The sequence below is a fragment of the Diadema antillarum genome, unplaced genomic scaffold, assembly GCF_040938485.1.
Source record: "Diadema antillarum isolate AM-2024a unplaced genomic scaffold, OU_Dant_1.0 seq00000781_RagTag, whole genome shotgun sequence".
Taxonomy (NCBI): Eukaryota; Metazoa; Echinodermata; class Echinoidea; order Diadematoida; family Diadematidae; genus Diadema; species Diadema antillarum.
The window spans coordinates 1,256,588-1,279,489 of NW_027271669.1; the positions used below are offsets into that span (position 1 = coordinate 1,256,588).

At 38.2% G+C, this 22,902-nt stretch overlaps 1 protein-coding gene across 1 annotated transcript; it reads right to left on the reverse strand.

Moving 5' to 3' along the window:
* Positions 1–496: 496 nt before the first annotated feature.
* Positions 497–19,433, reverse strand: LOC139739044 (F-box-like/WD repeat-containing protein TBL1XR1). Its single transcript, XM_071649656.1, has 13 exons — positions 19,271–19,433; positions 15,498–15,662; positions 13,924–14,069; positions 12,812–12,986; positions 12,137–12,269; positions 11,107–11,248; positions 9,061–9,283; positions 8,001–8,122; positions 3,769–3,843; positions 3,138–3,250; positions 2,353–2,518; positions 1,645–1,746; positions 497–1,003 (listed from the first exon to the last, which is right to left on the reverse strand). The coding sequence occupies exons 2-13, from the start codon at positions 15,553–15,555 to the stop codon at positions 977–979; spliced, it is 1,482 nt and encodes a 493-aa protein (XP_071505757.1). The 5' UTR covers positions 15,556–15,662; positions 19,271–19,433; the 3' UTR covers positions 497–976.
* Between the last annotated feature and the right edge of the window lie 3,469 nt (positions 19,434–22,902).

Genomic DNA, 22,902 nt, shown 5'->3' on the forward strand with positions numbered 1-22,902 from the left:
AAATAAAGGAGGGAGGAGGGGTTACTGTTTACTTTTTCATGCCAAGGACATATGAAGTCATATACTGATAACATCTTCAAACATGAAAACTGGAGACCACGTGTAGATAAGAGATATACTTATACAGGTGTTGTGACTAATGTTTCAACTTAAAATGTAACTGGAATAAGGTTGCATTGCATTGGCAAACGATGGAGCGTAACATTCAAAACTTGTGACATCTGACAAGTTTCTTGGTGATTAGCAGGGCAAGCTCATCCTTCACTACTTCTCTAAGTTACTAATACATCAGTCTAAGCGAGTCTTGGTCTCGGACATCACAATGTTGTATTACACAATCAGCTCTTTCTCAATATCACATCTTGGTGCAGGCTGGTTGCGATTGTTGGAGCATAGAGTTATAATACAAGTGAGAATCAATGTAACATCCCACAGATTTTTAAACCTCTCACTCCTTGAGAATAAAGAGCAATGACCAGTGAATGTGGAGGCTCACTTTCAGCTATTAAACACTCTTTAAGGTTGCTTGAATGAAGGTACCATTGCTGTCAACTGTGCCTGCCTGTGTAATCGACAGCGTTAAACTCACTTTAACTATCTTTCTGCTGCTTAAATCACATTCTAGCCTCTTTGAATCAGATGAATTACTGTCATACATACTGACATAGGCTGGCTCAAGCACAATGACATTCCTTCCCTTGACGGGGCCTTTCTACCATGGTAAGGATGCCATATTCACATAAACTTTACAGATCAATCCTAGCATTTAAAGGGTAGTAGCCATAAAACGAGGGGCTCCTCGAATCGGAACAAGGAACTCAGCAGCAACACTGGTAGCCCCTGTAACCAACTCTAGCCAATTTGAAGAAATATGCGTTGTCCATTTTGGTGTTTGATTCACAAAACACACACACACACATACACACACATTTCTCTGGTTTCTATACAAGATGTCCTAGCTATCCAAGGAGCTCCCTCATTTTCGCAGGTCGAGAACAAACACCTGTGAGGAAAAAACAAAACAAAAACAGAGAGCATAAGGTTGCAGTAAGAGATGTGAACATCATGGTGTACTCAAAATAGTAATAATTCTGAATTCGTATAAAATGTACACTAATAATATGGTGTTTAACACCCAGGTGCACATAAACCCAAACAAATGGAAATACAGTTCTATGCTAGCGAAGCGATACCATCCAGGGCAGTGAGATTGCAAAGGTCTGTTTTGGACTTTTAAAGCATATACAAAAGAAGCATTTCAAAGCAAATACTGTTGTGTTTACAATACAGGACTACATAGTTCTGAAATGCACATTGGATGTCACATGTAACAACAATGACCTCTTGGGTAGAAATAAAACAAATGATGAGCACTTGTATGTCATATTTCCCCCCTCAGCTTTCTAAAGATCTGCACTGAATGTTAGAACACTGAAGAAGTCTCGGGATTACATGCCTCATGATTCCTATATGTTGAATATGATGTCATTTAACCACAGAATGATATCATGAGCAAATAAGCAAACAGAGCTTTAAAACTAATATAGACTACTGCAAAAATACTACAGTCCCTGTTTGAGGATATTTTCAGAGACTCTACAGAGTAACCCTGGTATGAAATGTATAACTGGCTGAAAAACTCACTGATCCATCTGATGCGCTAGCTCCAACCTTGTCTCCCGTGTGATTCCAGCACACTTCAAAGATGCCGCCTGTACCTCGATAACTGTGCACAAGACTCCCAGTCTGAAGTGGAAGGTATGACAATATAATGATGACTATAATTGCAAGATATTATTGATAACATTTGGGATGGCCAACCTCTGCACAAACAAAAACAAAACACCATAAGGATGCACACTTAACATATTCTGATGACAACAATAAATACCAGGCACATATTTTGTCTCAAATATCATGGGAAAACTGAACTGAATACATGCACCTTATCAAATTTCATATATAAAAGACATACTTTTCATTCCAATATCATGTTTTCTTATTTTGGAAGAAGTAGAACAGAGCCTGATATGTTCATTATATTTCTTGCCTATACCTATGACTTTTTCTGTCATGCTAACAAAAAGATCTAATCAATTCCTTTAAAAAAACAAGGACACAGAAGAGAGGAGCAAATTTGTAGAAAATGAAAATCATTTTACTCAACTGAACATGAAAACAAGCATTAGCGCCATCCATCTTAATAAAGTGCACTGTAAACAACACGAGGATCAGTCTCATTTCACCTGTCCCTGTAATTCAATCAATTCAAGCTCGTAGAAACCTCCAAATGAAGTGCTGTGTATAGCTTACTTTTCAATACCAGTAATCACTATCATCACATGGACTCACCTGCGTCGACCATATATGGACACATTTGTCGAAGGAGCCACTGGCAAGGTACTTTCCTGAGGGGCTGAAGGCCACGCTGTAGACCGGCTCTTGGTGCTTTGTCAGCGTGTGGATACAGATGCCTCTCTCAACATCCCAGAGGCGCACCGTTGAGTCAAAAGATGCACTGAGGGGGGAAAGGGATTTTAAAAGGAAGGGGAGTAGAGAGATAGAATTAGGATCAGCCCTCACTATTATCAAACTGCTATAGGAAACTGTTGCATGTACGTAAAAAAAATAAAGCTTAGGAGTGGAGAGTGAGGAATTTTCTGTTTGAGGCAAAGTTTAAAAGTAAAGAAATTTGGGGCAAGGAAAAATTTATCTTTCATATAAGCTTAAATGTTGAATACTGCCACTACGCTGACATTTGAATATGATCACTGAAATGACACTTGTCAAAACTGTCCGCTCATAATCTATGTTATCTATGAATGAAATATCTGTGAATAAACCCAAATGATGTCTTCAGCTTTTAAGAAAATCTTTACTAAGATATTCATGTCAGGAGACATTATCCCATGCAATTTTTATTGCTGTTTATTTCTTCAACTGAAAGCCTGACCATTCTCAATATATCTTGCACTTTTGGAACAAGCATCTTTGTATCATTGGACTTTATGCAAAGAAGGAAGTAACTCTTGAAAAGAATCTCAAACAATCTTCAAAAGTTTTGGAGTGACTATGAGATATACTTCACTGAGGCACACTGAGAGTTGGAAGGTTGAAATATTATTCTCTCTCCTTACCTTGCCAGCATGAGGGGTGTGTTGACATTCTTTGGACTCCATTTGATGGTGTAAATCTCTTTACTATGGGCTTGGAGGTCATGCACACACGTGTCTTGCTTCATGGACCAGATCTACAAGAAAACAAGTCATGTGATGTGAATTAACAATCTCTGGACAACACAAGCAACCCTACTGTTGCTGGCACTAAGGAGGGCAGCAGGACACCATTCAGTCCATGCAACAACCACAACATCCACTTACACCAGTAGCTGCAGCAACATTTATACTCATGCCTAAAAATGCACACAATTTTTGTCAAGACAAGACGACTGGATATAAAATCCGTATACAGCTGTACCTCAACTTTTGACCTTCACTCCTATCATTTTATGACCATTTCATGCATATCATTGTCTATTTATTTCTACTATTCTCACCATCTGACTTGAGGTATGTCAAGTTCCCTGAAAACTGTCATACAAAAGCCTTTCAAAATCAATTCTATGAGAAAATGAAAATGAGTTGCTAAATTACATACCATTTGCATCTTACTCCTTATACAGAAGCTCTATCACACAAAGCTATTGATACCAAGAAATAGGAAAAGAAACAGGTGCAGGCTGGAATCAGAGGGGCCTGTAATACTAACCTTGAGGGTCATATCATCTGAACATGAGGCAAGCATCTCCCCTGATGGGTCCCACTTGATGGCATTCACCTCATTCTGGTAAGAAAGGCAAGGGACAAGGACTCTGACATGATATGTAACACCCATGGCTGTTTGTGATCGCCAAACTCTCTGCTTTATTCACACAGAATTCTGCACAGTTTCCATACAGGCAGCTCTGGCTTTCAAACTTTGAAACATGCTACGACTCAGCATTATATTCATCACATTCCCCAAGCCTTTATCTCTATAATAGGGCAGGTGAACTCTGAAAATCTTGAAATATTCTGATGCACAGCAAAAAAACATAATGCTAATTATATGATCATTTGGTTCAAAAGAGGGGGAAAAGATTGCGAATTACAGTGTACTCCCGATAGGTATAGAAGTCTTCGGGACTGGTGTTTTTCTATCGTTATATTAAAATTTCGTAGTAACCTAACAGTCAAGAGTACAAAGATATATAGATGATAATTTGGGGACCTGAAGTTTGATTTCGTTGTAATGAGAATTTCAGTATATAAGTATGTTCATTAGAACAGGAGTGCACTGTACCATACATGCTAAATTAAATTTCACAAAATAGAAAGCAATAAAAAGAATTACATTTTCTTGCAATAAATGATGAAGAACAATTCACTAAATATTGTAAAAGCATAGGAGAGGACAACACTCCTTTTAATGTCTGGACATATAGCTCTTATTATCTGCCTTGAAACTATCTCTCATTGCTTCTTGCACTGACACATCACAAGAGCACATCAGGCAGTCATTCATCATCATACTACATCTCACACGATTGGAAGGTATATTGGTTTTACATGTCCAGCTTCTTCAGTCAGCCAAACACACATAGGCCCTATGATTTTATATCAACCACCAACAGAATAGCATGCACACTATTCTAAGCAACATGCATGCATATCAGCTTAAAGGGAAGCAGTCCTGAGATTTTCACTGTACTGATAATTAAGAAGAGTAAAAGATATAAACTTTCACCAATTTATACGCTTGGACATCAAAAATTGTCTCCGTACGCGATTTTTGAAAAATAATTCCTGCAAGCGATCGTGAAAGAGCCGGCAAAAAGATGCTACGTAGTGCATGCCCTACTCACCAAGTTGACAGCCGTGCCTCTAAAACCAATTTAAGTGTTCAAATGATTAGTTGCAATTTCATCATAAAATGTGAAAGTTTGTGGTTTTATAATTTCAAACAAAATATTTCAAGCGTAGATATATATAATTTACGAAAAATTGATATTGTAAACATAAATTTATATGTATTTTTAAACCAAATATACCATGAACTTGACATCAAATAGGCACGGTCGTTTTCTAGCTTCCGTCCGTGTTGCATACTTCTTAGCGTAGAAACCACTCTCGCGCGCAAATCCTTACCATACCAATGTATACATATACACAGTATACACTCAATCGACTCCGTCCAGTCGATTTTGGCATTCAAACCGAAGATAACCTGTGCATGAGAGAGTCGAATTCTTCAAAGAAAATATTGTTTGTATCTCAATATTTCTGTAAGTAGTCAGATAATCGCCTTTCCTCGAAAAAAAAAATATGACGTGAGCCGGGAAGAGTAAACACAGGGGGTCGTAGGGATATGATTTCGCTCCACTTTGCCGTGCATGTCCAGTCGGCACTGGCAGCAGCTAGCTCAGTGGCACTGTACTGCATGCGCAGTCCAACCCCGGCTGCAGGCCCACGGTAAATTAAACATAGCTAGCCACTTTCCTTACCTCTCTACGCTTTTTTCCCTCGGTTCTCTTCGAAGTCGATGCTCGAGGTATTTCTGTTTTATAACTCATGTGAGCAAATGGTCAGGATTGCATCTGGTTTCAGGAGTTTTCTCGGTTTATAACCGAGGGCCACAGCCTGCCGGTCCACGTAAAAACATCGCTTCACAAATTGTCCACGCACAGGTAGGTCACAACACGATTTCGAGATTTTGTAGGCCCTAAGTTTCTTATGTTCGGCATCGTTGTACCGATATTTCCCAGCCACACAGCTCACCTTTCACGATACTTTTGTTGGTCTGGGACGGAAAAAAGGATTTTCCTGGGAAATTTTCTGCACGATTCGAGCAAAACTACTGATGTAAGATAGCCTGACCAGACGACGCTGAATGCGGTCGCCCCTGTAGTGTACTAGCAGGCCTGTGTAGAATCGTTTCTATCTACAAATATGTACACTCTGTACGTACTATATATAGAACATGCATGAGCGGCGACAGGTAGGGCTGCAGCTGCGCTTGAGACTGGAAAAGTGCGAAGGGCAAACCGCGTACGGGGTGCGTACGCGTATCTACCGTAGATCTATCATCTAGTTGTACCGTCCACACGTGCGAATATAATACACAATACATACACACACACACAAACACACACACACACACACACACACACAACGTAGAAACAATGTCAAATACGAGTCGGAGTAGCCACCGACGTCTTCATGCATCCGGGTAAACTAGGGAGCGTACGGATAACGAGCAGAACACGGCTGGGAAGAGTTGTGCATCGACGACGTATGACTCTCCGCCAAGACTTGCTCATTAGCATATTCACCATGCAGAGTCACACTTTTTCAACCAAAATGTACGAGCTTATTTGGTGATTTTAAAGTTTGTTTTTGGTGAAAGTAGTTCATTGGAGGTACCAACAACAACATATTTTTTTAAATTTCGTGAGGACTGTGTCCCTTTAAGTGCCTCTTGTCATACAAAACAACTAGAAATGTCGCTATGGCGACTGGTATGCCTCCGCCATAATGCACGATTCTCCTAATAGGTCTATAGTACATGTGGACAATGTGTGATTACATTTTCACAAAATTGGTAAAATATTAAAATGACATGTTTGTCACAAATGTATCAAACGTTTACCTTCCTTGACCTATGTTTAATTGGATGAATAGGAGAGCATGTACTTTAACTTCCGACTTTGACCCTTTCATAAGTTTACGCACTTGAGTTATTTTCAAGGTATGGAGAAAAAGTGCAATTTCTGTATTGAACAGTAAATTGTTATCATTTTCATCTGGCCTTTGATTCATAAGAGAATCACTGTCAGGCAGAACATACATAAATATGTACTAAGTTTAAAGATTACTTGAGCCGCTTCCGAGATATGGAGAAAGTAGTAAGTTCAGCACTTTCACTTGATCTTTGACCTTTTGACCTTTGACCTTCTTGGCAAAAAAAAAAAAAAAATCCCAGAGAATCTCTAGTGGGTAATATACATGCATACATTAAGTTTTAAAAAAAATAATCCTGCTGGCATTGCATAAATATAAGGAAAATAGTAAAATTTCGAAGTATTGCCCTTGACCTTTGACCCCTGACCCCATGAACCCCAAATTCCCTAGCTAACTACTGCCAGTCAGTACATGCATGTATACTTTGTTCCATAAAGATACTTTGAACAATTTCCAAGATACAGAGAAAAAAATGAAATTTTAAAATTTTACTTGACCTTTTGACCTTTGACCTTTTGACCTCATGACCCCAAACTTTCACCAAAGAATCTTAATTGGGTAATACATGTATACACTAAGTTTCAAGAAAATATCTTCAGGCATTGCATAGATATGGGGGAAATAGTGCAATTTTAAGCATTTGACCTTGACCTTTTGACCTTTGACCTTGAGCATGTGCACCCAAAAGTTGAAAGGCACAACTTCACCCCCTAATACACATACATGCCAAGTTTCATTAGGATACCTCAAAAGGTTTTGATAGTTACCCTGTCCACAAAATTCATTACGGACGGACGGAAGGACGGACGGACGGAAGGACGGACGGACGGACGGACGGACGGACGGACGGACAACCCGAAAACATAATGCCTCCGGCACCACTTCGTGGCGGAGGCATAAAAAAAAGAAAATGTGTAGGATCTTAAAAATAATAACGACTTCAGAGAGGTCAACAAAATTGTGTTCGACAATCGTACTAACCCTCTCCCCCACCCAGATTTACAAACCCCCTCCCTATCCAGCCTTACCAACCCCAACCCAGCTTTACCCTTCCCCACTCTGCCTTACAAACCCCCTTCCCACCAAGCCTTAGAAACACAAACACACACTCGCTGTATTAAGGGTTATTACCCTGACCTCATCTCACAATCATGCCTCACACAGAAATATGACTGGCTTGCATGAATTAAGTGGCTTATCTAAAGACAATAAGTGGCTTACCGAGTGTCCTTGGAATGTCTTGATGGGCTTGTCACTGCCAAGCTTGCTTACATGTATACTCTGGTCTGTTGAACACGAAGCAAATGTAGTGTTGGTTTGCCAGTCAACGTCCAGTGCTGGGGCTGGGGTAAAAAAGGCAAAACAAAACAAATCCAACGTTCACTCATGGCTAATGAAACGAGCAAATACATTAAGAATTAAAAGTACGGTCATAGTTCAAACAGACTATATGGTGCTGCCAACTGAGGCACCAACTGGACAAGGTTAACTTAGGGACATCATTATAAGCACCTCCAGTGGTCAATCAGAAGAAAAGACCCATGGAGAAAGTCAAATGGCTTAAAAAGAGATCAGGGAACAAGCTTTTATCTTCCCCAATTTCAATTACAACAGGCTTTCATTATTTGCATTCAACCAGAACTACTGGGAATGAGAGAAGGGAGTTAGATTTCATTAAAGATATTTCTGATTTTCATGACAGATTACAGTCAAATGACCTTTCTCTGCATTCACACTTGTCTCAGAAGAGGAAGTCAGCAGCTAGGTGTGTTTTGTTTTCTTTGTTGTTAATGGCTGATTGTTCCAACCATTGCAAAACAGAACTGTATTGAAGGCATGAACTGTACCAATATTACTTCACTAATTCAGACTTGTTCATCTCTCTCAACAAAGTATGGTGGGACAGTTCAGGCTGAAAGAGGAGATCAACAGGTCATCATGGGGTGATTGACTTCAATAGAAAACAATGGGCTGGGGAGAAGTGAACTGCCCTCCATATTGTATGCATGCACATACAGTATGTGATGTTTATCAGCATATACAGGCACATAGCTATGCCCTCAAAGCCATCTGAAAACACATATCTTGGGGGAACAGGGAGGCTTTCGTTTCAAGCATTAAAAAACAACAACAACAACAAACGAGATATTGGAGGACAAAAGTAATCATTGCTTTGTTTTTTCCTACACTCAGAGACAAGCGTGAACTAGGGGCTATTTCCCTTACTACTCAGATAGCACAATATACTACCACTAGCTAGAAGAGGGTATGGTCAACGTACCAACATGGAAGGGAAATTGCTGTTTGCATTCGCCTGTCTGTGCATCCCAGATGATGGTGGTCTTGTCCACCCCTGCACTAAGAATGTAGTTGCCATCTTTGTTCCACTTGAGTGCAAAGATGGGACCCTTGTGCTGGCCTAGTGTGCTGACAAGTCGACCATCTGTTGACCATATCCTTGCATAGCCATCGTAGGAGCCAGTAGCTAAGAGACTTCCACCACACTACATAACACAATCATTGACAAGTACCATCAGATGAATTTCATAGCTTCTAATTTAACAATCTGTGGTATTCAGTCACTGAGGCATATTCATCAAAGTACACTACAGTGCACTCCCGTTATAACGAAATGCTCGGGACCGGCAGTTTTCTTTCGTTATAACGAAATTTCGTTATAACCGAACAAATACAATATATAACGAAAACAAGGAACCACGTATATATATCATATTATGTTTGCTTAATACTCATCAAACACTGGAAAGCTACGTGAAATGTGATGGGATAACTGTATTACAATAATAAACGCAAGTTCCCCTCAGACATTGCGTGACACAAGGAGCGAACACACAGTGGTGTGAAGCGTTCACCCATGCAGAGACACTATAAATGCATGTTCCACTATATGTATTTTCTAAAGCAATTCGCATTTCATTATAACGGAGCACATTTCTTTTGTTTTTCTTTGCCTGTGGCACTCGGAAAAGACTTCGTTATAACGGAAATTTCGCTATAACCGTGTTCATTATAAGCGAATTTTGTACCATAGACTTTAATGGTGATAATTTTGGGACCAGAAGATTTACTTCGTTATAACGAAATTTCGTTATAACCGTGTTCGTTGTAACGGGAGTGCACTGTACCATACAATGTGTATCTCATGGTTGTGGCAGTTATCTTATCCTGGGGAATACTAATGAGAAAAACAATTACAATCACCATCACATTTTATGACAAGATTCAACATGATGGTAGTAGCTAGCTGCAGTGGTAGAAGTGACAGTTTGTTGTTGTTGTTGTTGTTGTTGTTGTAAGTAGTAGTAGTAGATGTACATGGGTAATTCCATGAAGTTGGGGCAGTGTCCATGTAGCATCGTGATATTTGAAAAATACATTTCAGCATAACTCAATATCAATGATGCTATACATTTATTGTTTGTAGGCTTTACATTTGCATTGAGGCCACACATTTTCCTGGAAATTTTGTGCCATTCAGACTCAATTTTGATGAAGTTATTAAACAATATGTAACGGTGTCCTGTAGCATCGGGACGTGTCCATGTAGCATCGTGATATTTTAAAATTTGGTCCTAAGAGACAAATTATGGCAATTAACTTGACCAAAATTTCATGCAATATGCATATTTACTAGATTAGTCAGATAGCTTAATATCTCAAATTTCCTGTACACAGTTTCAATTTTAAAAGAAAATTACAAAATGTATCACGATGCTACGCGGTGTCCTTTTTTGTTACATTTGGTGGACACCGCGTAGCATAGTGACATATTGTGTAAATTTTCTTGTAAAAGTAAAACTGTGGAAAGGAAAGTTAAGATATTTAGCTATCTGACTAATCTAGTAATTATGCATATTATATCAAATTTTGGTCAAGCTAATTGCATTAATTTGTCTTTTAGGACCAGATTTTAACTATCACGATGCTACATGGACACGTCACGATGCTACAGGACACTGTTACATTTTTTAAAGATAACTTCATCAAAATTGAGTCTGAATGGCACAAAATTTCCAGGAAAATGTATGGTCTCAATACAAATGTAAAGCCTATAAACAATATATGTATAGCATAATTAGTATTGAGTTATGCTAAAATGTAACACTTTGTGCCCCAACTTCACGGAATTACCCACATCCATGCCTTACATCTGATGATTTCATTTAGGATTATGAAGTGAATTTACCTCTCCAAGCAATAGGCTGCAATATGAGTCAACAGTATTGCCAGGATAATAACAAAACCTGAAGAATTCAGAATTTTACAAAGAAAATGTTATGGCCAACCCAAATATCCTAGCACTCACATTCCAATCTAGCGATGTGACATCCTTGTTGCTAGGGACATCTTGGCCACCTTCCCTGATACAATGTCTGAGGATAAGTTGATTCTGTGTTGATGTCTGCTGCTCTCCAAGATTCCATATCCTAGCTGTGGAATCACCTGACCTGTAAGGAGGAAAGCAAAGTACACACTCAGAATTACAATTAGTGCTCAGAGGGATATGCCATTCTGAAAACTGAGAGGCAGCTTCAATTCACTATATTTGATTCACAGCTGGTGTACTTAGAATAGACTAGTTGACTGAAACAATTCGATTTCACACTACCTACACAATAAATGTTGTTCATAAGAAAAAGAAAGTTTGTCAAAGGTTTGCTTGATATTCCAAAAGCTAATGTAAGGCAAATTAGGTTAACGACAAGTACTACCAGGAGTATTGTTGTAGCACCAAGTGACATGAGCAGCTTCTTAGGTCTTTAGCAGGAAAAAAAACACTAAAAGAGAGAGAGAGAGAGAGAGAGAAAGAACACTAAGAGACTTTAAAAAAAAAGATGAAAATGCTCAAACTTATGAACATTGTCCAATGTGTGGTATTTGGGTCACACCCTAGGGGTCCCCCCACAAGGCACCACCATCCACGTAAACTATGATTCCCTCCCCCATTGATGATTCCTGCCAAGTTTGGTCAAAATGAACGACTGATGAGAGAGGGAACATGATGGGAACCTTGACGTAAGAACAGTCTGTATATTCTCAACATCACAAGTCATCAAACAAAAAAAACATTTATTTCCATTTGTATCACAAAACTACCGGTTATCTCGTTTTAGCATGGTAAAGAACTCTACCATCAATCTATCATTTAGTACCATTTGTCATTTGTTCACATGCAAAATATTCCACACCTATGTCAACCTATTTATCCCACTGCTGACCAGTAATTTATCAACCCATATCACATTTCTCTATCAATATCACACCCTGCCATGCACTAAATCAAAATGAAGACAAAGGCCCTGGGTTGCAGTCTTAAATGACTACTGAGTGCCTACCCTGATGCTAGTAGATCTGATCGGGGATTCCAGGCACAGCTGAAGACTTCGGACTCATGCCCTCGTAGGATGGTTGCCTTGTTTGGAGGGATTTCGATTCCTCCATCAATCTCCATAGACTCAGAATGCATTGCTACTTGGGGAAAACAAAAAAGCAAGACTCACTAAAAGTTCATTCTTGCACTAACATCACTGCAGTCCATGTGATGAATGTGAACAGACAGCCCTGCACAAAAACAACTGAATCAGAACACTGATTCATTCTTCTACACAGACCTAGAAATTTAACATTCCCTGAAGGATTTCAATTTCAGACGCACGATTCATCAAAAATGGGTATTGAAACAAATTTCACTGGACAGCAAAAATTCTTATGATGCAATTAAATTCAGTCAAGTACTTGCATTTTTAAATGCTCCTGAAAGGTACTGTATGCGTTAATTTTGGCAGCTTTGAGATTTTCAGCTTTAAATATCAGCAGGCCTAGAGATTTTATATGTATCAAATAAAAGTCAACTATATTACCTTTATCATCATATCCTTGACCATTTTGCAGGGAGAAAAGAAAAAAGACAAAGAACACGAAAGTCACAGAACATCTTCACAATAAATGGTAGACTTGATTTTTCTGTCACTTACCACACCTTTCAGAGCATATCACATTACTGTATTTACCTTGAATTAACGTTACTGCAGGATCATCCCCATTACTCCCTTCCACCTTGCCATTGTTCTGTCCATTGGCTGCTACCTGCCTCAATTCAGATTTCCTTGTGGAAATAACATCAGGCATGACAGCATCAATAAGGGACAGCGAATCCAGCGCCCTGCTATCTACTACTGTGCCATCCTGCAAGTACCGGAAAAAACAGTCACATTAGTGTCATTAGAAGATTAATGGTAGAAAGTACAACACATAAATCAGTCTTTCTTTGTGAGACAGTCAACCTGTCTGGCACATTAACCTCAGACCATTTGCTCTTTTCAGGCTGTGCATCATCAGCAAATTGCAAAACAAAAACAAACAAACAAACAAAAACAAAACATGCATTTACTTTGCTGAGAAGAAAACCAGTAACAAATCAAATAGTTCTTATGAAATATAGATACAGATACAATGAATATCAAATGACTCAATCACTAAGGATGCGTTCGAGCGCTCTCCTAAAGCGAACCGTACCGTACCGTATCCGCGCCAGAGGAGCGCTCGAACGCTTCAAATCTGGCACAGTTCGGTGAGGTACACTTTGGTTCGCTTTAGAGCACTCGAAGGCACCCTTTAACAGCGCCAACAGTTAATAATCATGCCTACCACACATATGAACCCCAAAATCACGTCCTACAATCTATTAGTATCTCACCTTCAAAGGAGAAACCTTCCAATAACATATATTTGATACATGTTTTGCTAGAATACCAAATAAAGTCATACTATTGTATTCTTTCTGTCTGTCACATTTACAGTTGTCATTATTCACCACAAAACTGAAGTATTTCACCATATCCTTTCACTTGGCATGTTGCTCTTCATTCACCTACTGTAGCATAGGTCACAAAAATGTGTATCTCACCTCCGCAGCAAATTCATTTGGTTTTCTTAGTTTATGTTATATAGCACAGCAACTGTCTGCATTTCACTATTTGCAATCTTTTATGCATGTAGGATAAGCAACATCGACATACCATGACACACTCTTATCAGTTATCAAGACACAAAACAAAATACATGATTTACATATAACGTACGAAGACATGGCATCATCTGACGGACCCACAGTGATTCGTACCTCATTGATACTGACTTCTGCCTCCACATACTGTAGACCTTTCTGTATGATAGAAATTAGGGCTGCTGGTGGAACTAATGCCCCATTGATGTTAGACTGGCTTATGTGACTCTCAATCCCAAATGTGAATGCTGAATGGGAAAAACCTGCAGGAAAAAAAAAGGAAGAAATCGATGAATAATAACATCAGTACTTTCTCCTAAAGATATGGGAATCTATCTAAAGTGGAAAAGTCATATGATCATACTAGTACCATTCTAAATAAGTACATGCACTAACCAGTAGCTCAGAAAATGACTGAGCAACAAGAAATCATTGCAACTGATTAATTACAAGTAATCAAATGAGCTACTTGTACTTACTCCCTACGCAGAGAAGGTAATGAATGAAAGATGCAAACCTTATTAAGTAAAATACAACAGAAGTGAGTTGATAAAATGTAATCAGCTTTTAAAAATGTATGCAATAAAGCCAAGAATTGTTAAACTAGCAAAACTACAATGAGCTACTAAAATCAAAATACCCCAAAATTGTTTTTTGTTTTCCTTCAATTCATACACTACAATTGCACAAATGCTGAGTGTGGAAAACAATTACAGGCTTAATGTTTCAGTGTCTCTTTCTTTCATTAAAAAACAACAACAACACCAACAAATTTTTAGGCCAGACAAACCCTCTTGTGCAATATCAACTCAACCTGTATTATGAGTAGAATACTTGCTATAAACAACGTGTCAAACCAACTACAGGAACCACTCACAGAGCATACAACGTGCTGTAATAGCAGGAATTAATGCCTTCCTTTTGTTTTGAAATCAAACACTTATTGTATATTGTACGATGTATCTACTGTAGGAAGTTACAATGGCTAGATGTGAAAAAGTCATATTCTGTCACTACATGTATCAGTCAGCATGTTACAGCAGTCATCCTAATAAGGTGTCTGGGGTGCAGCTTTATAATCATTCTCAATATAACCCCTCGATTTCGTATCTCCACATGACATGTTCTTTCAAGATTTCCTCCAAGGACATTTTTTTTTTCTTCAGAAATCAACTCAAGATGAATCAGCTCAGAAGATATTACTCAAAATGTGTAAAGCCACTTTATGATTTATGTCAATGTCGCTATCAGAAAATCTAAGAGATGAAATGGTAGCAATATTGCATTAAAATCTTGTTAGAAAGGGCTAAAGGAATTTTCAAGGTTCACCTCTTTTTACAAAGATTCTGTAGATGATGTCCAAACCTCACAAGTCCCTGCTAAATCATCTCTGAGATGCTCCCTCTTTATCAAAAAAAATAAATAAATTACTAGTAACATAGTAAAAAAAAAGTAAACAAGTACCAAACATCCATCGCATCCACAGTACAGTTTAGCAGTGACTTCTTTGGTCGATGGGACTGCAATGTACTCTCATACTCCTTTCATCATCATAATTCTGTGGACAATGACTATCCAACTGAGTTAATGTCATCATCTTTAGCACTTGTATCATCCACTTCTACAATAATTACCTAAAAAGGGGTTACATTTGAAGATGGAGTACCGGTAGTCTTTTTTGGCAGACTCACCTGATTCTTGCAGGTATCTGTACACCAGAAAGTTGACTTCATCACTGCTTATGCTCATAATGGCATATCAAGTATTGCCAGCTGGGTGCAGTTGGGACTTTCAGGATTTGTGCTAGGGAGCGAGGCACTCACTGAGTAAACGAGGACTCTGCCCGATGGAGATCACTGAAATAAAAAAACAAAGAGATTGCCATCAGTCAATGGAATGAGATTTGTGTGCTTCAACTTTACACACACATAATTACCACGTGTGTTATTCTCTACCTGAGATGTGAAAATGACATCATATAACTTCACAATCATCTTGCAAGTACCTAAGTTTATTTCATGAGCTCTAAATAGCAAAAAAGGACAACATGATCATAAAGTTTCCACTGCAAACTTTCCAACACAGCATACCGGTAATCATCATACATCATCCATTCTCCGCCTTGTGATCTTTAATCCTTTACAGACTCATCAATGTTTCACAAATAACACTCACATATAGGATGCAATAATACGTTTCAGTAGAAAAAAAAAAAGAAGACAAATCAAAACCTTCACCTACACCTGTATTCCTTACAATAATATACGTGTTGAAAACTTGTGGGGTACGGGGAAAGCCTTCATACAATAAATACATAGTATTAGAAGGTATAAACTATTTGCTGTGTGTACATTTGTATGCATATGATCACTGATCACCGCAGAGAACCAGTAGGGCAATTCCGCGGTTAGTAACGTTACATTTAAAGAAATTTAGATATTTATTTTTATTACTAAATCACCATTTATTCATTTCAAGTCAAAATCATGTTAAAACATGTTCATCCTTCCCAGGTCTATGATGTAGAAAAGAATGAGAACAATCCAATAAATATTAGAATTGCTATGGCAACTAAAAGGGCTGGTTAGTAACGTTACGAAAAAAGGACATGACAAAAATATCAATGTCTTGTAACAAAAAGTGTGCAAAATTTCAAGTTACTTCAAACAAAGTGTTGCATTAATTTCGATTATTGCATCATGGCAAATGTTCACGCAAATATTTTTAGCAGTTCGACCGATAATTTATTAGCTAGACCCTCAAATGCATGGTTAGTAACGTTACGGTTAGTAACGTTACATTTGTCCGGAGTAATTCCGCAGGTCATTTCACCCTTTTGTAATTGACAAAATGTCACATGACTTCTGGAGTATTTAAATGTATTCATCTTTTACCTTTTAGCAAAAATTTGAGGAAAAACTTTCAAAGCAACCCACTGTAATTGGCATTTAAGTGAATTTCAGCATCCCCAGTCCCACATGTACATTTTAAATGATGGTTTTAGATCTCGCAAAATCAATAAATGCAAAAAATAACATCTACTGAATTTGAAAGACCTTAGTGATTGGTGAACATCCATGGCATTAGTTGATACCTAAATTAAAGAGTAAGATAAAGAGGCACATTTCTTTTATCCATATCATGTCCACCTAACTGCGGAATTGCCCAGTAAGGTAAAAGGGCCAAGGAGGGCCAATATCAAATTCAGATAAATTTTGAACAGTTGGGATTTTTACTAAAACATCTAAATTAGAGCAAAGTGATCTCATTGTAATACTATGTTTATTGAAGTGATGCCTGGCGGAGGTGCATGTTCTACTGCAATTAGCCAACGTTCCACAGCAAACGTGATGAATTATCAGGGTATACCAGAGGCCCAGTTGTTAGAAACTTGACAATTATTGTATTGCAATGACCCACATTTGTAGAGCTTCACATCAAACAAAAGTACAGTATCGCCTGCACAGAACAACTTTGCATTCGAGCAGAATAAGACGTATTATGCTGCATTTTATTCATGAATACCGTACTGCTTTTGATAATGATAGTTGCAATCAAAATCAAATGCAAGTCCTTTCAGTCATGGACTTGCGTTCGATTTTGCAAATTCTTGTTTGATTTTTCAAGTTGCATTTAAATGCAGTTTCTGAAGTCGGAGCGCAGGAAAGTTAGTTGTGTGCACTGCCAGCTTTCCATCAGAGTGGCTGGATAATTTTTTGCAATTGCAAAATCTGCAATTTTTGTAATGTCATAGGCATAACATTAGGCATATGGAAAAATTTATCAGAGATGCCAAGTTCAATAAAAAATTATGAGTGAGATTTTTATGACTCGGCGTCTCGGCGCTCACACGCATGCCCACGCGAATGAGGGGGGTGTCCCCCTCCCATGGTAGGGAGCTTTTTTAAATTATTAGCTCTTAATGATGCGATCTGGTGCATATTTTTTACTAATTTTGAAAGGCAAAAGGGAAATATACCTTCAATTGGAACTATCACTTTAATCCTTTGAGCTATGCTTCTTATTTTTGGCCCAAATTGCAGACTTCACCAGATGCGTGAGAAAAATGGTTGCCATGCGTGAGATCGTGAGACAGACCCTAAATGCTTGAGTCTCACGCAGAATGCGTGAGACTTGGTAGCTCTGATTTATGGCAATATTTTCTTATTGATGGCCAAAGTTTGTTCACAATATTATATTGTTGAGAAGCTGAAAAATGTCAGAATACATTTCTGTAACTTCAAATATCAATGAGTCTCGCTGTAAGGTCATAACAGTGCATGGCCCCTTAACCCCAGCCCAGGGAGGTGTTTCACAAAGAATTTAAATCAAACTTAAAATTTAAGATTGACTAAAAATTATGGTAGGTACAACGTGTACCTACCAGGTACATTCCATGTGTCTTTCCAATGTTGCTCAACTTTCTAATGAAAATCAAGATTTTGGAGACTTTTTTATGTAACGTTATGCCCTAGCCGTTGATAATACAAGATAATAAATAACAGAATTATTCTGTAAACAGACTATATTTATAGTCTACTCGATTTGAAGTGGATGGTGATCGAGTAGCTAATGAAATTGAACAGGGAAGCCAGTGCAGTGGCTATTGAAAACTGCGATCAGCAGCCCCAAACGCTTAGCATATGGGGGGTGTTTATGCTACGCATTTGGGGCTGCTGGTCGTAGTTGCAAAGCAGTGGCATACCATAATTTTTAGTCAATCTTAAATTAAGTTTTACTTCGTGAAACACCCCTTGTTGGATTGCCTAGTATTAGTAGGGGGGGGGGGGGGGGGGTTAGCAGATTGATTGATTATTGATTGTTATCTTCTAACGTTAGCAGATTCTTCACTGTCTTTAGAGTGACTTACGTACCAAATGCTAGTTAATTAGAATGTCTAACCTTACTTGGTTATCGCTTGAAATGGAACTTCCTAGTGGAAGGGGAAGTGGAATACAATTAGAATTACAAATTTCACTCCTTTCAGTTTCAGATTAATTTTCCATTCTCAAACGTGCCAATGCCAATGAGAGCTATTTCCCCATTATCTTGCATGTGCAATCCAATGAGATATTGTAATCACAAGTGACCTCCTTCATTGTTGATCATACTCATCCATGATTTATTACACCTCCATCCATTGAGAGTTAATATTCGGGAAAGGCTTTCGACGAAGACTACGCACGTGTTCACATTGGCTACGTTCAATTTCCGAGAAAGATGCAATCGCGAACACGCACACACGAAAAACACACATGAATCGATTACCAACTTTCCTCAGTGTGAACAAAGCACACTCCCGGATTCACTCCGAGCCGCGACAACGCTTCCATACACTCATCAAAAACACGAAGAAACGTACGCCTCTACGAGTACGGAACAGAGCAGCGCGGGCTAGAACACACGCACCGATACGCTGCAGCGCAACACAGACGTGGTGCGTTGCGAAAGAAATGATACTCACAAATTATAACTCGATGAACCAGCTCAAATTTTGATGAATTTGCAAATTTTCCACTCCAGTTTATTCTTGAATATATGAAAAATCATATGGCACGGTATACCGCTCTCAAATATGCCATGTTATCACGCAATTTCGATGCAATTTACTTCTATTCTGCCACTTTCAAACCACACAAAATGGCGCCTCAGATCGTAATAGCAGGACAGGCTATAAACAATATAGTCCCCGATATACAATATTTTACCTTTGCACGACTGAACTTTCCATGAGATGAATTTTACATCATTTGACCATTATGTAATCGAAAACTACTGAATTCCTGCTTTAATGGGGTACTTTTTGATGGAATTCACTTCGGTTGAAATGTTTGACGCGGAGTAATCTGGCTAGCTGGGCCTAAAGTGCCAGCATAGAGTGAATTAATCACGTGACTAGCGATCTAGCTGCAGAAAAAAAAAAAGGTCTTTGACCCTATTCACATTCAGTGCACACGGTCATAGTCTTCTGTTACGGACGCTTAAATGTATTGAATGTACAGTATGTACTTCTTTTGATAAATATCAAATCCGTGCTATTTCCATCGACAGGGGCAATTATATGATATCACTATCACATAAAAGTAAAATGGGTCTTGTGATTAAAGGGATCGTACAGTTTTGGTTGAGCCCTAATTTCGGGTTTCTGACATTTTTTGGTCAAATAATGAGAAACCTCTTATGAAATATGAAAGAGCACGTGATTCTGTGAGGAATTCAACGTTTATTTGATGAAGATTGATTTTGAAATGGCAGAGATATCCAAAAAAGAGTGATTCTAATAAAGTGTTGGACCCACACTTTATTACGATCACTTTGTTTTACTTTGTTGTTGGATGTTTCAATCATTCCAAGCCCGATTTTCATCAAATAAACTTTGAATTCCTCTTAAAATGGTATGCTCTGTACTATATCACAAGTGTTTTCTTGGCATCTTGCAAAAAGTTAAAAGCCCAATTCTCATCTCCACCAATACTGTACTATCCCTTTAATCTCTATAAGGCTTCCTATATGTAGGCCTATCTTATTTTCCTTTACGCACAGGGTAGCTCCGACAGGGTGAGGGGGGGGGGGGGGGTGATACATTTATCTTTGATCCACCCCCCCCCCCCCAAAAAAAAAAAAAATAATAATAAAAAATAAATAAAAACAATAATAGTAATAATAATTAATTAATCAAAAAAAAATTAAGAAAAATTATCAAAATGTCCTGCAGCCCCATAGAGTTAGCATATATACAAATCATCGTTTAATGAGCAATTCTCTTAGTACACCCACTACCCCCCCCCCCCTCTTTTTTTTCTTTTACCGGTATTCATTTATGTGACGCCACCCCCTGCCATATGACACACACCTTTGAAGAATTGGTTGCAAGTCTCAGAGCTTCATGGTATTGTGTGTTTGTATTCTAAGAGCCAAAATGTTGGGGTTAGCTTAGCTTGAAAGGAATTGTGGCCATTGGATATATAAGGGCGTACATATATTTCGCGCCTCAATATGCCAAATAGATCACACTAGTGAACTTTACAGGGAGACCTTAGGTATATGATCGGAAATGTTTGACATCGTTGAGCCTGAAATTGCATACAGTTTGTATCAAACTGTGTGATCAACACATTCTGTTCTTTCCCATGCACCAGCCAGACAAGGGACCGACAAGTGGGTCTAGCACTTGTGACACTCCATCACACATTCATCTTCCATGCATGTTTTTGCTTCATTTGTGTGTGTACATATATATGATACACAGTGTATGTGTGTATTCCAATATATATATATATATATATATATATATGTATATATATATATATATATATATATATATATATATATGTATATATATATATATATATGTGTATATATATATATATATCTGCTGGGTATCAGTCCAGAATATATACTACAGTAGTAGTTTGTCGGGATTGATGAAAAGTACTCAATCACCACAGCATGAAACCGCCGGTAGCAGACCGTAGATGCCAATTAAAGCTCAGGTACACCTCTGTGTGTGTGTGTGTGTGTGTGTGTGTGTGTGTGTGTGTGTATATATATATATATATATGTGTGTGTATATATACAATATATATGCATTAAGTCACCCCTTACCTAATCTGCATAACACAACGTACGGTGTCTTTTATTTGGTTGATTCAACTCTAGGAATATTCCTTGAAGAAAACTTGAACACGGAGTGGACCAACACTGTGAACAATTAACCACGAACTACAAGTACATGTACGGGTATAGGCCTACAGTGACAGGTGTATACCTAATATACAGTGGAATTTCCTCTAGCCCTTTAAACTCAGAATAAATGAATATACCACACAAACTGCTTGTTGGGACCAGAGAAATTACTTTGGAAAACAATGTATCAACATTTAGTTAGATTAGGGATAGAAAAGCAACTTAATACCTACTTGAATGAGGAAGTTTTCATGACGCAAGAGAGATCTATGTGATTGTAGTGTCAGCTTCTTATTGTATCAGTGTTGTCTTTGTGTGAGCATCCTGAGATAAAGCTGTTTCTATAGTGTAACACTAAAGTTGTACATTGTATACACTGTATGTTGTTTCTGCAACACTTAATGAAGAGACAAAAGATGCCTTGCTAAGCTTAGAAAGGAGTTATGTATCAAGGAGGGCGCTCTGATGTGTTTGAGATCATCTGGACAGCCAGTGCTGTCTTCAGTTATATAATACAATGTATGTGTTTCTATGTGTATGTCAGCAGTCAGCATGCATGCACAGACAGAAATGCAAACACCTGCGCACATTAACACAAACACACACGGACAAGTATCCAATCAGTTAAATGACAAATCTATGGAAACGCAGTACACTAAAACAAAATATAAACATGATGTGATGCTGCTTCATCAACAGCAACGGTACCACTCATTGTAGAGTATGTACACGTCATATGAATGATTACAGTTATATATTATTTCATTCTCATCTAACACAGAAGTATGGGAAAGAGAGATACATGTACATATAATATTGCAAGGCTTTGAGATGTATGGGATCCCTCCCTGACTGCATGAGGGTCTGAATAAATAAAAGTTATAGATGCAATACTGTACAGAGAGTTACAACACACAGGACACTCATAGTGCTTCATAATGATTGAAAAAACCTAATTAGCATTATTTCATATTCCTTTAATTAGATAGAAAAAATACAAATACAGGTGTAGTTTTCTATTCTTAATGCTGTACCAGATATGCATCTGTAGTCAAACATCGCTCTTGTAATAAATAACAACGTACACATGTTCAACAATTATCTCAATGATTTTAATTTCTCTTTCCTCACTGATTACCAACCGTGACATTTTGAAGAAAATGTTTTGGAAGAAGAAATTTCTTGTCACAAGCCTACGGAATTGGACAGCCCCAGAACAGCAAAGATAGAGCTCTATCGACAAGCACCAAGTTTTTTGAACATATTACGACAGTACTTTCATGTCAGCAGCTGATGACTATTGCAGCAGCTCAGACAAATGCATGCATTATTTCTGAATCACTGCTTTTCGGATACATATCACCACAGCTAGGACTAGGAGTGCACATTACTTAAAATGTGAAGCAGGCA

Coding starts and splice junctions, on each gene's coding strand:
- LOC139739044 (XM_071649656.1), bottom strand. CDS start 15,555: ATGAGCATAAGCAGTGATGAAGTCAACTTTCTGGTGTACAGATACCTG. Junction 8,123..9,060: donor GCAATTTCCCTTCCATGTTG/GTACGTTGACCA, acceptor TTTTTACCCCAG/CCCCAGCACTGGACGTTGAC. Junction 3,251..3,768: donor CAGATGATATGACCCTCAAG/GTTAGTATTACA, acceptor GTTTTCTTGTAG/ATCTGGTCCATGAAGCAAGA.